The sequence below is a fragment of the Eptesicus fuscus genome, chromosome 2, assembly GCF_027574615.1.
Source record: "Eptesicus fuscus isolate TK198812 chromosome 2, DD_ASM_mEF_20220401, whole genome shotgun sequence".
Taxonomy (NCBI): Eukaryota; Metazoa; Chordata; class Mammalia; order Chiroptera; family Vespertilionidae; genus Eptesicus; species Eptesicus fuscus.
Window position 1 is genome coordinate 15,968,434 of NC_072474.1, and position 18,362 is coordinate 15,986,795.

Sequence of the window (18,362 nt, forward strand, 5' to 3'; positions counted from 1 at the left end):
TGCTCTTGACTGGAATGGAACCCGGAACCCTTCAGCCCACAGGCGGAGGCTCTATCCACTGAGCCAAAGGCTAGGGCTATATTTTTATCTTTGCATAAACTGTTGCCTTTACTGAGGTCACTCAGCCCTCAGAATTTGTGTCAGCATCACTAGAACCAGTTCCACAGGTTTCCTCTCTCCTGAGCTCCACATTAGGCTCCTGAATGTTGCCTGTCCTTTTCCATTCTGGCCGGCAGATGGCAACACACACTTTTCAATGTGTTTTGAATGTGTAATGCCATTTTATTGGGGTTCAATGCTTCCTCATTAATTCTGAATACTAGGTTTCATTTTTGTAAATGTTATCCCAACTAAACATCTCCGTTTGAGTCCCTTAAAAGTGAAACTGACCATCAACTCAAATAATGTGATCCACCAGCAGAAAAAGGATTTGTTGCATTAATTAATCACAAGGTCACTAGTGAAAAGTACACTAAGCTGGGGATTCATTCACTGAATGGAATGTGACATTCCACAGATGCCTGCAGTTCTCCTTTCAACAATGAAGCTCACAGAACCAAGCCAGAGTCCTCTTTCAGCGCCAGAAACCCAGTTCCCTCACCTGGAACAACACTCTTGTTCTGACTGTCAAATAAGAGGGGAGAACATGGCCACTTCAGCAACTTAATGTTTATAATTGTTCTGAGAAAGCAGGTTTGTGTTTTTTTTTTCTGAGAAATTAAAAAAGGTGACATTGTTACTTTGGTTTTGCCATATTAAAAGTATTTATTTATTTATTTATTGCATGCCATGTGAGAGCCAGGCTCCCAGGAACAGACTATAACTCACATTGTGCTTGCAATGAAATGCACAAGGCAACTTAAGTAGAGGTATTCACATAAATAGCACAACAATTTCATCCAAATAGAGTAAAATGTGGTCATTCCCCTTAAACATATGGCTTTTGAGCATAAAAGAGAGGCAAGAACTCTTGAACTTGCGTTCTGTCAGTGGCTCCTTCTATGACGAGGAGACAGATGTACAGACCCTGGTTCATTTTCTCCAACATTAGTGGGGGAACCTCACTGAGGTCCTTACACCACATGTGTACTATGAACACATGGAGCAGAATTAAGCATCAGATGACCTCGAGGGCCTCTTGCAATGCTCAGGTTTTGTGGTTCAAAGATGAGTTACCTGGTGGACACCAGGCTCCGTGTTAACACAGAAATCCTTTTGGCTCCCCAGCCATCATAGAGCAAGTCGCCGTGCTGGTTCTCCAGTCATGTTTTGGGACCTTGCCAAGGGGTTTACTGCCTAATTTAGCCTTTTGTTGCAAAATTATTTGCAAAGGGGTTTAAGGGAAAAATGCTGGTTCAGTGCCACAAGCTAGACTCTTTTGCAATTGGTTTGATTGTTCCTACCATAAAAAGAGAGAAGCTCAGCACGGAGCACAGAGGTCGGGCAATTGCAGAACATCACTGTTAAAAGGGAACTTACAGATCCTCTAACTTACAAATGAGGAAACCAAGTGCCAGAGAGAGTAAGCCATTTGTCCAAGTCCAAAGAGAGTGGCAGAACCCTAACTAGAATGGAGGCCCCACACACTCAACAAACACTTCTGGGTGTTAAGAAATACACCAACTGCTGGGTAAATAAAGATGAGTAGGAGGCTCACACCGTAATGACCAGTAGAAGGGGTGCCTGGGGAATAAAAACCTTCTTGGCTGGACTTATCAGTCAGTGTGTGTCCGTGGAATCATGCAATCTTCTTCTTCTTTTATTTTTTTAAATATATTTTTATTGATTTCATAGAGGAAGGGAGAGGAAAAGAGACATAGAAACATCTATAATGAGAGAGAATCATTGATTAGCTGCCTCCTCCACGCCCCCTACTGGGGATCGAGCCCATAACCCAGGCATGTGCCCTTGACCAGAATCAAACTGGGACTCTTCACTCTGCAGGCTAATGGCCTAGCCTCTGAGCCAAACTGGCTAGGGTGGAATCATGCAATCTCTTAACATTTTTCTCCATATTTTGAATTTCTTTTGAAATGTAGGTATGTATTTTTTGAATTCTATAAATCTGCTTATCCCAATGAAATATTTGAATACCAACAATTCTTTTCATAGTGGACAGAAAGGAAAATATGTGACCAAAATGTTCATAAACAAATAAGTTCTCCAAACGGTGACAGAGCCTTATACTCAGCAAATTATTAAATATTCCCAATATTTTGGGAAGGAACTGACAAGCATGCAGAAGAGCAAAATGAGCAGGGTGATGGCACATGAAGAAATTGGCTTGAGGACAGATCGTTGTTGTGAGAAAGAAGGAAATGCATGTTCCGCTAGGGTTGCCCCTGACTCTTGTTGGTTCCTAGATCCATGAGGCCTGCAGGCTTCTCCACCTCTGAGCTTTCTTCCCCAATTCTTTCCTGGAGACATAGGCCTTGGAGATGAGGGTTTTAAAAGTTCTAGTCCAATACCCTGGGTCTCAGCATTCCATTTGCAGCAAAGCCCAGGATAACCTGTGTCCCAGTCTGATAATTCAACTTAGGCCATGACTCTAGGACTTAGTCCCAAATATGTGTGCTGGCACAGGAAGCTGAGTCTGTTCACTGTGTCTAAAGTCCCATCTTGGGGACTTGTAGGCCCGGAATCTTGTCTTTCTCCAGCCAGCCATCCCTGCTCCAGTCCATGGCCCTGGTGTTGGGGCTTGGGCCCTTGCTCCTTCTGACAACTTTCATCCTGTTTGTCCACTAGGGAGGGTATTTCATCACCAGCTAAGTCCTGACTGTTGATGTTTAGACTTAGGACACTGACCTTAAGAAAAATGGAGATTCCTGGGCCCCATCCTTAAATATATTAATTCAATGGATCCAGGGCCCTGGAATCTGTATTCAGCCAGTTTACTGACCAGCATTTCAGAACTTTTCTCCAGAATCTTCTCCCTACTCGAGAGATTTGGGCAACACTTCAGAGATGAAGTGCATAGAACTGTCCACATGGAAATGAGGGCCTCCATTCTGGTAATTTCTCAGGGTCTCAGGATTCCAAACGTGGGCCACAGGGTCAGATAGGAACTCAATGAAGACACGGTTCAAGGGTGCTGGCGGTGGTGTACGGTGGGAAGAGAAGATATTTTGTTTCCTAGTTAATAGTGTCTGAGAGAGTAGCGGCCTCTGAGGCTCCACCTTGCATCTCATTCTGGTTCCATGTCAAACCCAGGACGCTTCAGTCCGCAGGCCAAAGCTCTATCCACTGAGACAAACCAGCTAGGGCTGAATGAATGAATCTTGCTCTCTCTCTTTCCTCAGTCCCTTTACAGCCATTATCCTGGGACTACTCTGTCTAGGGCAGGCTTCTCGACAGCAGCACTGCTGACATTTGTGAGCAGCTAACCCTTTGTTGTGGGGTTGCCTTGTGCACTGTAGGGTATTTAGCAGTGTCCCTGGCCTCTACCCATCAAATGTAAGCAGTAACAGCCCCCCTCAAGTCATGACAAACAAAAATGTCTCTAGATATTGATAAAGGTCTGCTGGGGGCAAAATGCCCCTGGTTGAGAGATTCTGGGGGAGTGGCAGGCTGATTGAGCTAGGACAGTGGTTGTGGTTATTACTATCCTATATAATAAAAGCCTAATATGCTAAGTGTCCAGTTGACTGGCTGGCCATTCAACCAATCAACATGCTAATGATATGCTAAGGTTACTCAACCACTAGCTATGATATGCACTGACCACCAGGGGGCAGACAGTCAACCAGTCTACTAGTTGCTATGGTGTGAACTGACCACCAGGGGGCAGACGATCCGACTTGTAGGTTAGCTTGCTGCTGGAGTCTCGCTGATTGGGACTGAGCAAGATGAGCCGGACACGCCCTGGAGCCCTCCTGCAGACCCTCCCTGGCTGGCCAAACTCCCGTGTCTCTCCCTGGCCCAAACGTGCACTGGTGGGGTCCCTTGGCCTGGCCTGTGCCCTCTCGCAATCTGGGACCCCTCGGAGGATATTGGAGAGCCGGTTTCACTGCTCAGCCAGAAGCCAGGTCACAGCTGGCGAGCACAATGGTGGTGCGGGAGCCTCTTGGGAAGCCTAAGCCATCAGTCGGACATCCCCTGAGGGCTCCTGGACTGCGAGAGGGCGCAGGCCAGGCTGAGGGATCCTCCCTGCCCTCCGAGTGCATGAATTTCGTGCACCAGGCCTCTAGTTTGTAATGAAAGTGGGTGCTCAGTAATGACAAAGAGGACTATGGATGTCTAAATAAAAAACACCCATTATCCTGAGTCCTCAATGAAGGCAATCACTTCAACCAATTACTTGATAATAATAATCTATCTATATATATCTATATCTATCTATCTATCTATATAAAAGGCTAATATGCAAATAGACCGGAACAACCGAATAACTGAACAACCAGTGTTGCTACAATGTGCACTGACCACCAGGGGGCACACGTGGAACATGGCAGGCATCAGCAGCAGGCGGCAGAGTGTGGAACAAGGCGGGCATTGGTTGTGGTGGGATGATGGAGCAGGTGAGTGGGGGCGCCCGACCAAAGCGGGGAGCTGGTCACTGTCATTGGGGCAAGCCTCTGGTGGTTACTGAAAATTCTTTGCTTCTGTGCCACAGTCCCGCCTGGCGCTCGCACCTGCTGCCAGTGCCAGTCCTGCTCGCACCCACTGCTGGTGCCTGGCGCCAGTCCCAATTGCTCGGCGCCATCAGTGGGTGCAAGCGGCAGCTGCTGGCCCCAATCACCCCTGAGGGCTTCTCCACCTCCCCCCTGCTCCTGAGGGGTGATCGAGGCAGCAGCTGCTGCTGGCACCCACTGACGGTGCTGGCGCCGGCAGACAGGGGACTAGGGGCTGCGGCAGGAGGGGCCGTGTGGAGGCACGGAGGATGGGCCGAGACCCAGCCCTGTGCCCACCGCAGCCTCGCAGCCCACAGTTCCTTTCAAGGTGCATGAATTTGTGCACTGGGCCCTTAGTAATCTACACTGCTAAAAGAGCAACATGATAATTGACTGTACCTTCACAACACTCACCAGCCAATCAGGAGCGAATATGAAAATTAACCCAACAAATATGGTGGGTTAATTTGCATACACAGGTGCCGAGCAGCCGGGGGCAGGGCAGGATGCTTGCGTTGTTGCCATGGTGATGATGCAGGCGTTCCGCACCACCCCGGCTGCTCCGGGCCTCTGGGCAGTGTGGGAAGGCAGAAAGGCAGCCCTGGGCTAGAGGGGAAAGGCGGCTCCGGGCCTGAGGGGAAAGGTGGCTCTGGCCGGAGTGAAGGTGGTGCCGGCAGCCAGGGGAAGGAAGGCCCATTCTTGCACGAATCTTGGTGCATTGGGCCTCTAGTAAATAAATAAGAATAAATGTGTAGGGAGAGATCACTTAGCAGTCTTATTAAGACTGAGCCCAATTATTGTATTTCACTAAGAAAAAACCCCAAAAACTATCATGAAAAAAGATTTTTTTCCTAGTTTTTGTGTTTTTTGTATTTTTCTAGGTAATCTCATCAAGTTCCTAATTTCTAAAATCTTTTACAATGGAATAAGGGTCCAATAAGTAAAGAACTGAAAAATTTATTCAGTATTATCAATAAAATGGTACATAAAATTTGTTCAAAATGTAGAGCTTTCATTTTCATAAGCAATGAAGAAGCCCATACAGATTCACTTTACTTTTTTTCTTTTTCTTTCTTTTTTTTAAATTGAATTTATTGGGGTGACATTGGTTAATAAAATTATATAGGTTTGAGGTGTTTATTGTATTGTGTGTTCACCACCCCAAGTACAGTCTCCTTCCATCACCATTTACCCCTGTCCCCGCACTTTACCCTCTTCTACCTTCCCCATTCCACTTCCCCTGTCAGACAGATTTGCTGTAAAGTTTTAGACTTGGGAAATGATCTGAGCTGGTAGAAATGTTTCCTCCTTTCCTATGTTGGTTTAAAACAAAAAGCTTACTATTTATACTTGTGGTTTACTATATGACATTTGACATTTTTTTTCCTTAAAAGGAAATCTTAACTCACATTGCATATAGACATAAAGTAAGGACTTCTTACAACATACCTTTAAAACAAAGCAGTAGTCAGTGGGTGCTTTATATTTCATTTTACACTGAATCCCATAGTAAATGTTGACATTTTCGAACTGTATAAAACACGCCAAATCTCGAGATGTCTGAAAGAGAAGGAAAAAAAACAAACAAACCTTAACACAGTTGATGATTAATATTTTTCCAAGGTTGTTCTTTTTTTAAAAAAATACATTTTATTGATTTTTTACAGAGAGAAAGGGAAAGAGATAGAGAGTTAGAAACATCGATGAGAGAGAAACATCGATCAGCTGCCTCCTGCACACCCCCTACTGGAGATGTGCCCGCAACCCAGGTACATGCCCTTGACCGGAATCAAACCTGGGACCCTTCAGTCTGCAGGCCGACGCTCTATCCACTGAGCCAAACCGGTTTCGGCCCAAGGTTGTTCTTGAGGGCACAACTAAGAATGATATTTTAGTGGAAAAATGTTTAATTTTAGGTAATTTATTGAAGCATCTATCATGATTAGTTTTCTAAATGCCAAGCCTGCATTTTAAGAGGCGAAGGAGTTCACCTAAGGCAAAACAGCGTGCCACAGGCCCAAGAATGGAGTGCAAGCTTATACTGCTGTTCTGGCACCTGCACATGGACTCCCAGGGTCAGAGCTGACTGGTTAACCTTGAGGCATCATTATTGACAAGACAAGGTGACCAGCCACTTTATCAGAATGTCATTTTGGCTTTTGCCATTCTAAGTCACTGATGGATTTCATGATTGAGCATTAAAAAAAAAAAAAAATCCCCTTCAGGAGGAACAATGAGAGGTAAATGTGATGCTCAGGAAAATAGCATCTTCACGCACTTCTTCCGGAGGAATAAAGATTCCTTTCATACTTTCTCTTTATTGTCCATGGTGTTGCTATGGAAACAGAAACCCCTCCCCCCTGTATAATATGCATTGTGAAGACTGCAACCTCTAATTTACATATTTGGTTACACTTTAGTTACAAATTTGTTCTATTACTCTCCCCCCATCACATTCTATAATTCTTTACCAAGTTAGTGAATAGAGAGTGAAGGGCAGAATTGTTACACCTCAGTGCCCAATTATTCCTTTATTTATGGTGGGGTTTTTTTCTTATATGATATTTTCTTCTAGATTTTCAAAGTTTTAAGTTTTTAATTAGAAAAATAAAACATACTCATTATAATTTAAAGAACAATGCATATATACCTAATAAAATGAAAATCTTCCTTCATCATTCCTTTTTCTAATTCCACTCTTTTCTCCATAAATACTATTGTTAATAATTTAGTAGTCCTCTTCCACATGTTTTTGGGTAAGCATTTATACACATATGTATGTAGAGATACCCCCACATACATACATACATATTCTTACACACACACAATTTTTGAAACATGAGTGAAATTTTACTATAAATACTGTTTTATACCAATTTACCTTTCAACCTCTGTGCAAAGAGAGTGCCATTTTTCTTACCCACTCCTGCTGAAATTTGGATATTATCAATATTGTTAATATTATCAATCTCATGGGAGGAAATATTTCACTATTTAATTTACATTTCCCTGCTTTTAGTAAGATAGAGCAAATTTTAACTTATTCAGTGGCTACTGATATTCTTTTTTTCTGTCAATTCTCACTAAATAAGCTTTGCCCTTTTTTATGAGTATGTTTACCTTGTTCTTATTGATTTGCTGAACTCTTTGTATTTTATTGGTCTTCATACTTGGTTATACATGCTGCAGATGTACTCTCGGACTCTATAGCTAGTCTTTAATTTCTTGTTTGGATCTTTGGTCACGAGGAATTAAGAACAACCTGTCAATTTTCTCCTTATAACCTTGGGTTTTTAGTCTTGCTTAAGAAGGCGACTCCACCCCTAAATTATGAAAATATTAATGTATGTTTCTTCTAAGATTTTATATTCCCTTTTTCCTAAATGTGTTCAATAAATCTAGAATTTAATTTAGAACACGGTATAAGGCCCAAATCTATTTTTCCAAGCGGGTGTACATTTTTTTCAATGTTATTTATTGAATACCACATTTCCCCCCCATTGCTGTAAAATGCTTACTTTAATTTTCTTTCTATTACATGGCTCTCTGTTCATCTGCTTGGCTCTACCTGTCCTACTTTTATCTAATGTTTTTTTGAGGAGGAATTCTACCTTAATGTTCTTCACAATTTTTGGGGTGTCATCTTTCTGATTAATTTTAGAAACAGTCTGTGAACTTCAAGTAAAATGAATTCAACTGAAATTTTTCTTGGGATTGAATATATAGAAAATTTGGGGGGAAGAATTAATCTTTCCATCTAGTAACATGTTACATTTCTATTTATTAAGTTATTTCACTTCCTTTATTAAATTTTATATTTTATGCCATATAAGCCTTCAACATTTCTTGTTGGTTGTTAGGTATTTTGTATTTTTTATTTCTGCTATGCATGAAACCTTTTGCATTATATTTTAATTTGCATATTGTTTGTGTAAAGGAAAACAATTTCTTATTTGGTAAGTTTATTTAGTCCTTATAGTATTTCCATTGAGTGCCTTATATAGTTAGATAGACAATTGTGTCAACTGTGAATAAAGATAATTTTTGCCTCTTCTTTCCCAATAATTACATTTTTATTCTTTTTCTTGACCTACTGGCTAATTCCTCCACTCCATTGTTAGTTGCATCTGTGAGAGAAAGTATGTTGTCCTATTGTAACATCACTAAGGGTGTTGTTTGTAGTAGGTTTATCTATGTCTCATTTATATGTGAATGCCAAAGACATAGCATTTCTAAAATAAAACAAATCATTAGTGGGTCAACTGTGACGTCCCCCAAGTAGGACTGGACTGAAGATGGCACAGCTGGGACTGGACTGTATCAGTAGGAGCAGTAGCTGCCTTGGACCAAGCACTACCCATAATGCCTCTCTTGCATTCCAATAGAGATAACATTGTCTTACAGATTCTGGGAGCAGACTTGCATATTCACCAGGATTTCACCTGCATGGGGTTGTGGGTCAAGCAAATCAGAAGAAACCTGCAATTTGTAAATATGCCATTTGGTGGTGTCCTGGATTGGGAAGTGCAGGCAAAATGTTCTGGCTCACCCCAGATATAGATGAGAGACATTCTAAAGTTTTACAAGTTAAACAAAAGGTGGAAAAGCCCTGAGCCTCTAAGAAGGGTCTTTGAAAAAGATAACGATCAAAATGAGAGTTAAAATGATATTTCAAAGAAGAACTTACTCTATGCTTGTAGACTTGAGGCACTAACTCTGAATCACCAAGCAAAAGTTAAATGATGTCTGAGGAACTCTGCTAAGTTAGGAAAATGCATATAGTACACCTCAGAAGACAACTCAATATTCAGAGGTTAAGGGCTAAAATCTAAATGAAGATCTATCAAGACTTCTAATACCTCTACAATTTCAGATAAAAGAAATTTTACTATGACTATAGAACAAAATAGTCAATACAGGGGGGAAAGTTCTCAGGAGTAAGTATACAAAGTAACAAATTAATCTCTAGAAAAATACTTTGGGCATAATTTTTTTGTTGTGGTTGTTAATCCTCACCCAAGGATTTTTTATTTTTTATTTATGTATTTTTAGAGAGAGTGGAAGGGAGGGGGAGAGACAGAGAGAAATATCGAGTGAGAGAGACACATTGATTGGTTGCCTTCTGCACCCGCTCTGACTGGGGCCGGGGATCAGGCCTGCAACCGAGGTACATACTTTTGATAAGAATCAAACCCAGAACTCTTCAGTCCGTGGGCTGACTCTCTATCCATTGAGTCAAACTGGCTAGGTCTTGGTCATAATTTTTGAAACCTAACTTTAAACAGATAAAATTCTTCATCTTCAAGAGAGAGCTATAGGAAATATTACAAGAGGATTTCTATAAATCTATCCCAATAAGGTAAATATTAGTATAAATATTGTAAGAACATCAACTCCCACAACGAAGTAAATATATTTAAATTGCCACCTGAAGATTTCACTTCCATGACACTTTTTTTTTTTTTTACTAGATATTTTTGCTTTCTAACCTTAGTCTTCCCTTTGGGTACGTAATAAATTCCAGAAGCTCGTAAAAGGAAATAGCGCCTTTTCCAGGATTTCTTTCCATCTTCTTTCAAATAAAGAGCTCCTTCAAGTTCTGGCACAATGATAGATGTTCCACAGAAACTTTCCTGAAATTGAGATTCCAATGATATAAACACATGAAAGGTAAAATACATTTTGTTCACATTTAAACAAACTGTGGCAAACTAGCCTTTAAGTTAATAGTCATTTTTGTCTACAGCTCTGATCGAAGGTATCTATCTATATAAAAGCCTAACAACTGTTACGACCAAATGACTGGAACGACTGGTCGACCAGTCGCTATGATGCTCACTGACCACCAGGGGGCAGACGCTCAATGCAGGAACTGCCCCCTGGTGGTCAATGTACTCCCACAGCAAACCTCCTGCCACCAGCCAACCTCCCACCACTGGCCAACCTCCCGCGGTCCCTCCCTTGTCTTTCCCGCCCCCCTGCCCTCCCCTGCCCCTGCTGGCAGGCCCTGTTCAGCCCCACTCTGATAGGGACTGTGAGAGACAGCCCAATCGCCCTGATCGCTGGCCAGGCCTAGGGACACCACCCATGCATGAATTCGTGCACCGCGCTTCTAGTATATTTATATTGCATGCTGTTTGACTAAAGAGAGTGAGAACTCCATGGTGCTTAAGAGTCCTGGCTGCTGAATTAGACTTCAAGGCTTCTTGACCACTTAGCACTGTGACAGTGGGAAAGTAACTAAACCTCAGTTTCTTTCCTTGCAAAATGGAGCAATAATAGCCCCAACCTCATAAGGAAATTTGTGAGTATCTAAAGGGTCTTCTAAGTTGGTAAATTAAAAAAATTATTACTTTTCCTGTAAGCAAAAAAGATTACTATTTCACTGCTGGGAAATAAAAAAAATTGCAATGTATAATTCTACACATAAAATATTTGTATGTTAATAACTTATTCTTGGGATGGTTTTCTTATCAAAAAATGAAGAAGGCAATTATTAATACTATACAATCTGAAAGGATAGTGCCTAAGTACATTTTCTAGGTGTGGATTTTCAAATGTCAAAACTTGCATAGATTTATAGATCTTAGTAAATTTCTTTTAAAAAGTAATGTAGTAAAATTGCATATTATTTCATCTTTCAGTTCAAATACTCAAACTTATTTTTTTTTTGCTTTCTATTTTATAACTCTCAGTCTCCTTTCATTCAGTCTCATAAAGGTAGAATAACTTATTTTAAATCCTCACCTGAGGGTATTTTTTCCATTGATTTCTATAGTGTAATAATTCAGTAAGACTCCGGAAACCAAGGTGCTTGGACTTGTCCAATAACACAGTAACCTCAGCAGGCAGAGCCAACCTTGTATCAGGTCTCTAACCCCAAATCTCTGACTTCCTGCCACCTGGCTGCTGGAAGAACACCTTAGAATTCACTCTAAAGCAGATTTGGAAATTCTTACATCTGACTTCTTTGGAGCACTTAAGTGATGAATCATAAAGAATGTTAGGAGATGAGTTTTATGCAGATTCTTAAGTCTTTTAGTCAAGAATTACTAATCCAACTGCATGAAGAGTAAAATATACTGTCTAAAGCCATACTATTAAAAAATATGTTTTTATAGAATTTATAGAGAGAGGAAAGGAGAGGGACAGAGAGGTAGAAATATCCTGCACACCTCCTACTGGGGATCGAGCCTGCAATCCAGGCATGTGCCCTGACTGGGAATCGAACCTGGGCCTCTTGGCTCCTGGGCTGACACTCAATCACTGTGCCACACTGGCTGGGCTAAAGCCATACTTTTAAACAAATGACTCAAATAACCAATTTAATTATATAAATAGCTATAATTTAGTAATAATGTGATTTTGAAACCCCAAGTTAACATTTCAGTGTGTCTCAGAATCATCCGTTGTTTTGAGAAGCAAATAATTTAAAAAATAGATACAGTTAACATCCTCCTCTTTTCTTCTATTGGGCAAAATTAACTTACCTCCAGTAAGCATTCCTTGTTCTTGGCATTCATCTTCTCATTTGTTTCCTTGCTTTCTTTTTTCCCTTTGTTATCCAAGTAAAAATTCTAAATAAAATATTAAAAGATCAGATCAGTTAGTCTTCATCACCGGGCCAGCCACAGAGGGACTCAGGGCCTTGCTGGAGAGAGATGCACCTGCAGGAAATGACCTGGGAAGCTCAGCGTGTGCTCTCTGTCAACCACGCGCTTACCGAGGCCTCCTGAGTGCTGGCTGCCGCACGACTGTGCAGAAGCACACCTCTCCCCCATAGTGCACCATCAACGAGGAAACAAACGTAAGATTGAAAACACTGGCAGAGGATACGACCTCATTGGGTTGTTAAATTCCGTGGTCTAGATTTAGAACATGTGGAAAGCGGGAAGCGGGGAGGCCTGGGGCTGGACTGAAGGTGGAGCGCATGTTCCATGTCCAGGAGGGAGCCGCTCAGCTGATGGCCGCCGGGTACGATTCCAAGGCCCCGCGGGCTAGAGGCTCTGGCTTAGCAAGAGAAGCCTAAGTCTGGATTTTTATAAATGCTGGCAACTAATTTCAATTTTAAAAACTGTGGGGCAACCACAACGCAGGGGGTGCTGCTAGGCAACTCCTCAGGGCAGACAGAAGTAGAGAGGGCATTTCTTGAAAGAGAGCCAGCCTATCCAAGGCAGGGGAGAGCATGGCACTCACAAATGGGCACATGTTCTCTAAGCAGAGTTTGTATAAATCTAGGTTTCATAACTTGTTAATACTGAATATCGATAAGGCGGTTGGAACTAAATGTTAAATGCGTACGTTTCAAAAAAAAATCGTAATCATACAGGGGCTACATTTTACATCACCAGTGCAGCTGAAGTGTCAACGTCAAAGTGATTAGTAAGAGCGACCACTGCCATAGTTGAGGACTTTTATGTGAAAATGTAGAGCTTGTGGTTCCCAACCTTTTTTTTTGGCCATGTCCCACCTAAGCACCTCTAACATCCTGTGAGATATAATTCTTATTATTCCAAAAGTGCACTCCTATTCACATGGAGGAAGCCTAAAAGGCCATTAACTTGGTCTAAACAAGCTTCCAAAGAACATGGCATCCATGAAAGAGAAAAATAAAAGAATGAAAGGACAGCTGAAGTATTGAGGAAGAAATCACTAAGAAATTGCTTAAAAATCTTACCTTATAATAGACAAATATGCAAATTGACCGCACCTTCACTACGCCCAAGCCACGCCCAAGCCACACCCACCAACCAAGCCACGCCCACCAACCACACCCACCAGGAAACCGTTGCAGGGACGCTGGGCTTTCCCGGCCTTGGGCACCAGCGGGGAGCCTGCACGGATCGCAGGAAACCACTGTGGGTCGGCTCCTGCGATCCTTAGCAGGGATGTTGGGTGCGGCCGAGCCCAAGGCCACCGCCCAGGGCCAAGCCCCAACCCTGAAAGAAGGCAGAAGGCGGTGGCCACAGCCAAGGCCTGGGCCCCCGGTGCTGGCAGAAAACTGGTGCAGGCAGCTAGGTGAATGAAGGTCTATTGCACGAATCTTCGTGCAAATGGGCTACTAGTAATAATATGAAGTGATATGAAAAAGTAGCAAATAAAGTTTCAAAGCATATAATAGAGAACTGAAATGCATAAATATGTCACAATATATACTTATATACTGTATATGAGGAACCTAGAACCATAACCAATACAAAAAAATCACTGTTAATAACTCATTCTCGAATTGCCCCCTTAAAAATCAAATTGCCCCTCTGTGGGGCATGTGCCCCATGTTGGGAATGATGAATATAGAGTTTTATAAAATAATACATAAAAAATGTATTAAAACTAGAACATATACCTCTGGAGCACAGTGAATAAATTAAGGACCCTCCTGAATGTAGACACAGAAGTTTATTTCTACCAGAGGAGTGTTTCTGCACGTGTGATCCCCGGACCACCTTGCTGCTCAATAAAATTCATGGTCCCGGCCTCCCAACATACTAAAAGGAAATTTCTGGTGCAGGGCCTGGGAATCTGATTCTGACATTCTTCCTGGATAAGTTTTATTCCTATTGAAGTTTGAGAACAGAATATACTGGACACAGAGTTAGGAAGCAAACTGTAGGCAAATAAAATTTGCAAAATTAGGGTATCTCCCAAAAGTAGCAGGCATAAAAATGGTGACTTAAACAGAGGGAAAATGTCAAGTACAATTCCTTTGATAATTTTTATTGAATTATCTTGTAATATGTTTTCAAGGCTTTTAACTTTTACTTGTTATTTGGATGGATAGTAGATTGTGAATTAATGTGATTTCATATAGAGTTCAGAAACTATCTTAATTTTACATGTTTGGCTTGCAGACTGTGACTAGCTATAATTGATAACATATACTACCTGCCAGGACTCTACACTGAGGCCTTACAGGTACGCTTTTCATTTCAGCCATTCAAGGACAACCCCATCACATGGGTGCCGTTGCTGTGATAGAGATCGGGAAGCAGAGGATTAAGTGATTTGCCCAAGGCCGGTCCGTGCCAGAGCTTTGCGTTTTTCTTAAGTTTTCTCAGCTCTAAATCCCACGGGAGAGAAGCCAGCGCAGCAGTGTGGATGTACTTCATGCCACTGACTGTAACTTAAAAATGGTTAAAATGGTAAATTCTACATTATGTACTGGTGTATTTTACCACAATAAGAAAACATGAGATGACCTAGTCATGCGAGTGAACGCAGAGAGGGCCGCCAGCAAGCACATCTTGCTTGAGGGTCCTGGAAACGTACAAGTTGAAAGAATGAAACAAGAACACTCCATGGCATGTGCTTTTCACCCTCATCCGGGAACAGGAGAGTGTGTGTCACCCTCTGCAGGGACAGATAAGGGTCTTTCTAAACTGTGAAGGGCCCCACTTACTAGGGTCAGGATCTGAGCCATGTCTTTCTCTGAGACTTTTTTTCCCTCTGAGATCCCTCTCTTTTTCAACTTCTGAATAACTTTTTTCCCCTTTCCCAGTGACGATGCTACACTGTGCTTTTGTTCTGATGAAAATGCAAATCCACAAAGTAAATCTGAGCTGGCGAACAGGAGGGTGGTCCTTAGAAGGGACTGACTGTCTTTGGCCAGGACTTCCACCTGTCACCTGGGCAGCCGACTCACTGCCAGCTGCTCTGTAGCAAGCAGCAGAACTTTGAAGTTAATCCATTATCTGTTGCAAAAGAAACTGGACAATCAGGTGAATTCAGTCACAGCTTGATCCCTTTCGTATAGATTCTGAAAATGCAAGATTTGGGACAGCTGGATAGGAAAGAAACAGCAAATACATTACTTACTTAAATAGAACCTTCTTGGAATAAAGAGTAAATCAAGCAAACAGTTATCAGTCCAAAAATAAATATTTGTGAGTACCCTTTACATGTAAAATATCTCTGTTTTTAAGAAACTTTCTATCACATTGAGAAGATAAATAGAAATAGACGATAGATTGATGGACAGATGACTATGAATAGGGATTGGCAAAAGCAGGCTTAGAGAGTGTGTACACAAAAACAGTTTTTCTTGTATTATTATTTATTTGTTAATTATTGTATTATGTATTATTATTAACCTACTTTTGCCCACCCCTGTATGTACCTGTAGGTGGGGGAGCTACAGAAGATACTTCATAAATTAAAAACGAGTGAAATTCTATAGGTTTTCAGAGAGGAAGACGGAACCTTGGGCCAAGATGATCAAGGAAGACTTCACAGAGGAGGTCAAAGTCTGACTAGATCTTGAAAGATGTTCAATATTCAGAGGAAAAAAGAAATATGGAGAGCATCTGAGGCAGGAAGAAAAGCACGTACAAAGGCCCAGACGTGGTTAAATATTGGGTCTCTGTGGACCACCAGTGAAGGCTGGTCTGGCTGGAGCTGGGGATTGATACAGCGCGTCCGATGAAGACCTGACCACCACTCCCAACTCTTCTCTTCCGCCCGGTGCCAGGATACCCCTGCTGCCCGTGGTCAGCTGGCTGTGCAGGGCCTCCCTAGAATGGGCAGTGCTTATTCCCTGGTTCCGCGTATGCTGGGTTTGGCTCCCTGCTTTGTTTGGCAACAGCATGTTGGTGGAAGGGTCCTTGCACAACTGTGAGCAGAGGACTTGCAAGGTGGTGGCATGTTTCCACTCATTCTCCTGCCCTTTCGCCACTCACCACGAGAAGGCTGTGTCACAAGTAGCTGCTGGGCTGAGGACAGTAAGAGGCATGCGGAACTACCTGAATCTGACTCACAATCTGGGGCCAAGAACAGCTGGCCTGCAGACATGGAGAGAGGAAATGTCTATAGCTGCAAGCCACTGGGATCCCGAGGCTGTTTTTATGCATCCAAACCCTGACTAATACACTCCCCCCACCACTCTGGCTGGTGAAAGGATCTATGTACTGAAGCCAGCGACTGACTCTGCTTTAAAACAGTAGCCTGGGGGCCATCCATGTGATTACTGGATTACTGTGTGACCTCTCCCAGCTGGCCTGGCCCTGGGTGGTCACGATGAAGCTTGGTGGGAGAGGGAGGTTGGAAAGGTGTGGAGGACAGATGCCTTGGGGCGCCTTTCTCTCCCGTGGCTGGCACCCTGCTACACCTGAGGGGAAGGAGGAAGCTGTGTTTCTCTCTCTGTTCCTCCCTAGAGCAGCCAACAGTGAAACACAACCACCACCAAATTTCAGTCAAGAAACAGAACAAACGAAGGAATGGAAATTGCCTAATATATCAATAGTGATTATTGTTGGAGTGTGGGATTATGGATGATTAAAGTTCCTCTCTCATTTTTCAACTTTTTAAAAACAGTAAGTTGATATTATATTTGAAGTCAGGAAAATAAAAGATGTTATTAAGAGAAATAAAAAGCCAATACCTTCTCTGAAACACAGATTTTCTGGAGACTAGCGATGAATGGCCAACGTGAACACGGAAGTGCTGCTCCCTCTCCAGACACAGTCCTCACTCTGTAGGACTCTTTGTTTCAGGCACCGACACTGGTCTTTGCATAGCAGGGTTATATGCCAGCAGAGCCAGGGAAACAAAGCCCTTCAGGGTACAGCTGACTTCCCTTTGAACATCTGGCCCTTTCTCCGGAGGAGCAGACCCCCTGCGAGGAATCAACTGGGAAGAGTTTTCCTAATGACAACCAGACTGAAGAACGAAGCTGCTTCTTGAGTAAAGCTGCTTTTATTAGGACAGTGAGGTTCTACTGCCCCAAAACACTTTACCCCAAAGTGGCAGTCCCGCCCGGGTAAGCGGGGCCCTGTCTTGACCCCACGCTGTAGAGGGTCCCTGTTCTGACCCTCAGCCTGCCACTCCCCTGCTCACTGTGAATCTAAAGCAGCTCTAAAATATAAAACTTATTTAAAAAAACACACCAAACACCTTAAATGGATGCTAGTGAGAATTAAATTGCCATGGAACTGTAGTTAGTTTTTGTTGGATAGCAATATGCTGCAACTGCATTATTTGCATTTATTTAGACTTAGAAAAACTGTCTTTGTCAACACAGTCAAATGCGCGAGGTAGTACACAGTTTTTCAAACTTCTTCGAGGGGGTATCAAGCACAGAAGTTTGATGCCCATTCATAGAGGCATCTATGTGAGCAGAGATCTCCATGTGGGAAGAGACGAGTGAGCAGAATTGGGGGTCTGCCGAGAGGAAGGACAGAGCTTGTGGAGGGACAGAGTGTTGGAGGGAAACGGCTGAGGGAGGGCTGGGGTCAAGATGCTGTTGGCCATGGTCCCCAGCTCCAGACCCTGAAAATCCTGGTCATGCTTCCTTTCATTCGTCTGTATCTTTTCAATAATCACTTTTGAAAAAATTCCAATTAGGGCAGTTTCTGTTCTCATGACCAACCAAACCCCAATGGCAGCTTACGGCAGTGTCTGCGCACTCAGACTTCAGCGATGACTCTGAAGAACCACTGACCACCTTGGATCCTGGTCAGGATCCAATCATTAGGCACATGCGTGGTTCCTGCACCTTAGGGGTAAAGCTAAAACAATGAGTGTCCCAAAGAACTGATAAGTCTCTCTTTAATTGAATAGGGCACAACAGCAACCAGTATGGGAATTCATTGCTCTGTGTTTCCTCATTTTAAAATGGGGTGATGTGTTGTAAAATCCTGGTGGAATTCCTTTTAAAAAAAAACCATATATTTTTATTGATTTCAGAGAGGAAGGGAGAGGGAAAGAGAGATAGAAACATCAATAATGAGAGAGAATCATCTACTGCCTGCCTCCTGC

General features: G+C 42.6%; 1 protein-coding gene across 2 annotated transcripts in view; it reads right to left on the minus strand.

Moving 5' to 3' along the window:
* APBB1IP (amyloid beta precursor protein binding family B member 1 interacting protein) overlaps positions 1–18,362 on the minus strand; it is a 123,194-nt gene that overhangs the window by 13,677 nt on the left and 91,155 nt on the right. For both annotated transcript variants that reach the window (XM_054725701.1, XM_054725706.1), the window contains exons 8-10: positions 12,101–12,187; positions 10,100–10,243; positions 6,060–6,170 (exon numbers count right to left, since the gene is read on the minus strand). In XM_054725701.1, coding sequence (XP_054581676.1) covers positions 6,060–6,170; positions 10,100–10,243; positions 12,101–12,187 — 342 coding nt within the window. The remainder of the gene's footprint in view (positions 1–6,059; positions 6,171–10,099; positions 10,244–12,100; positions 12,188–18,362) is intronic.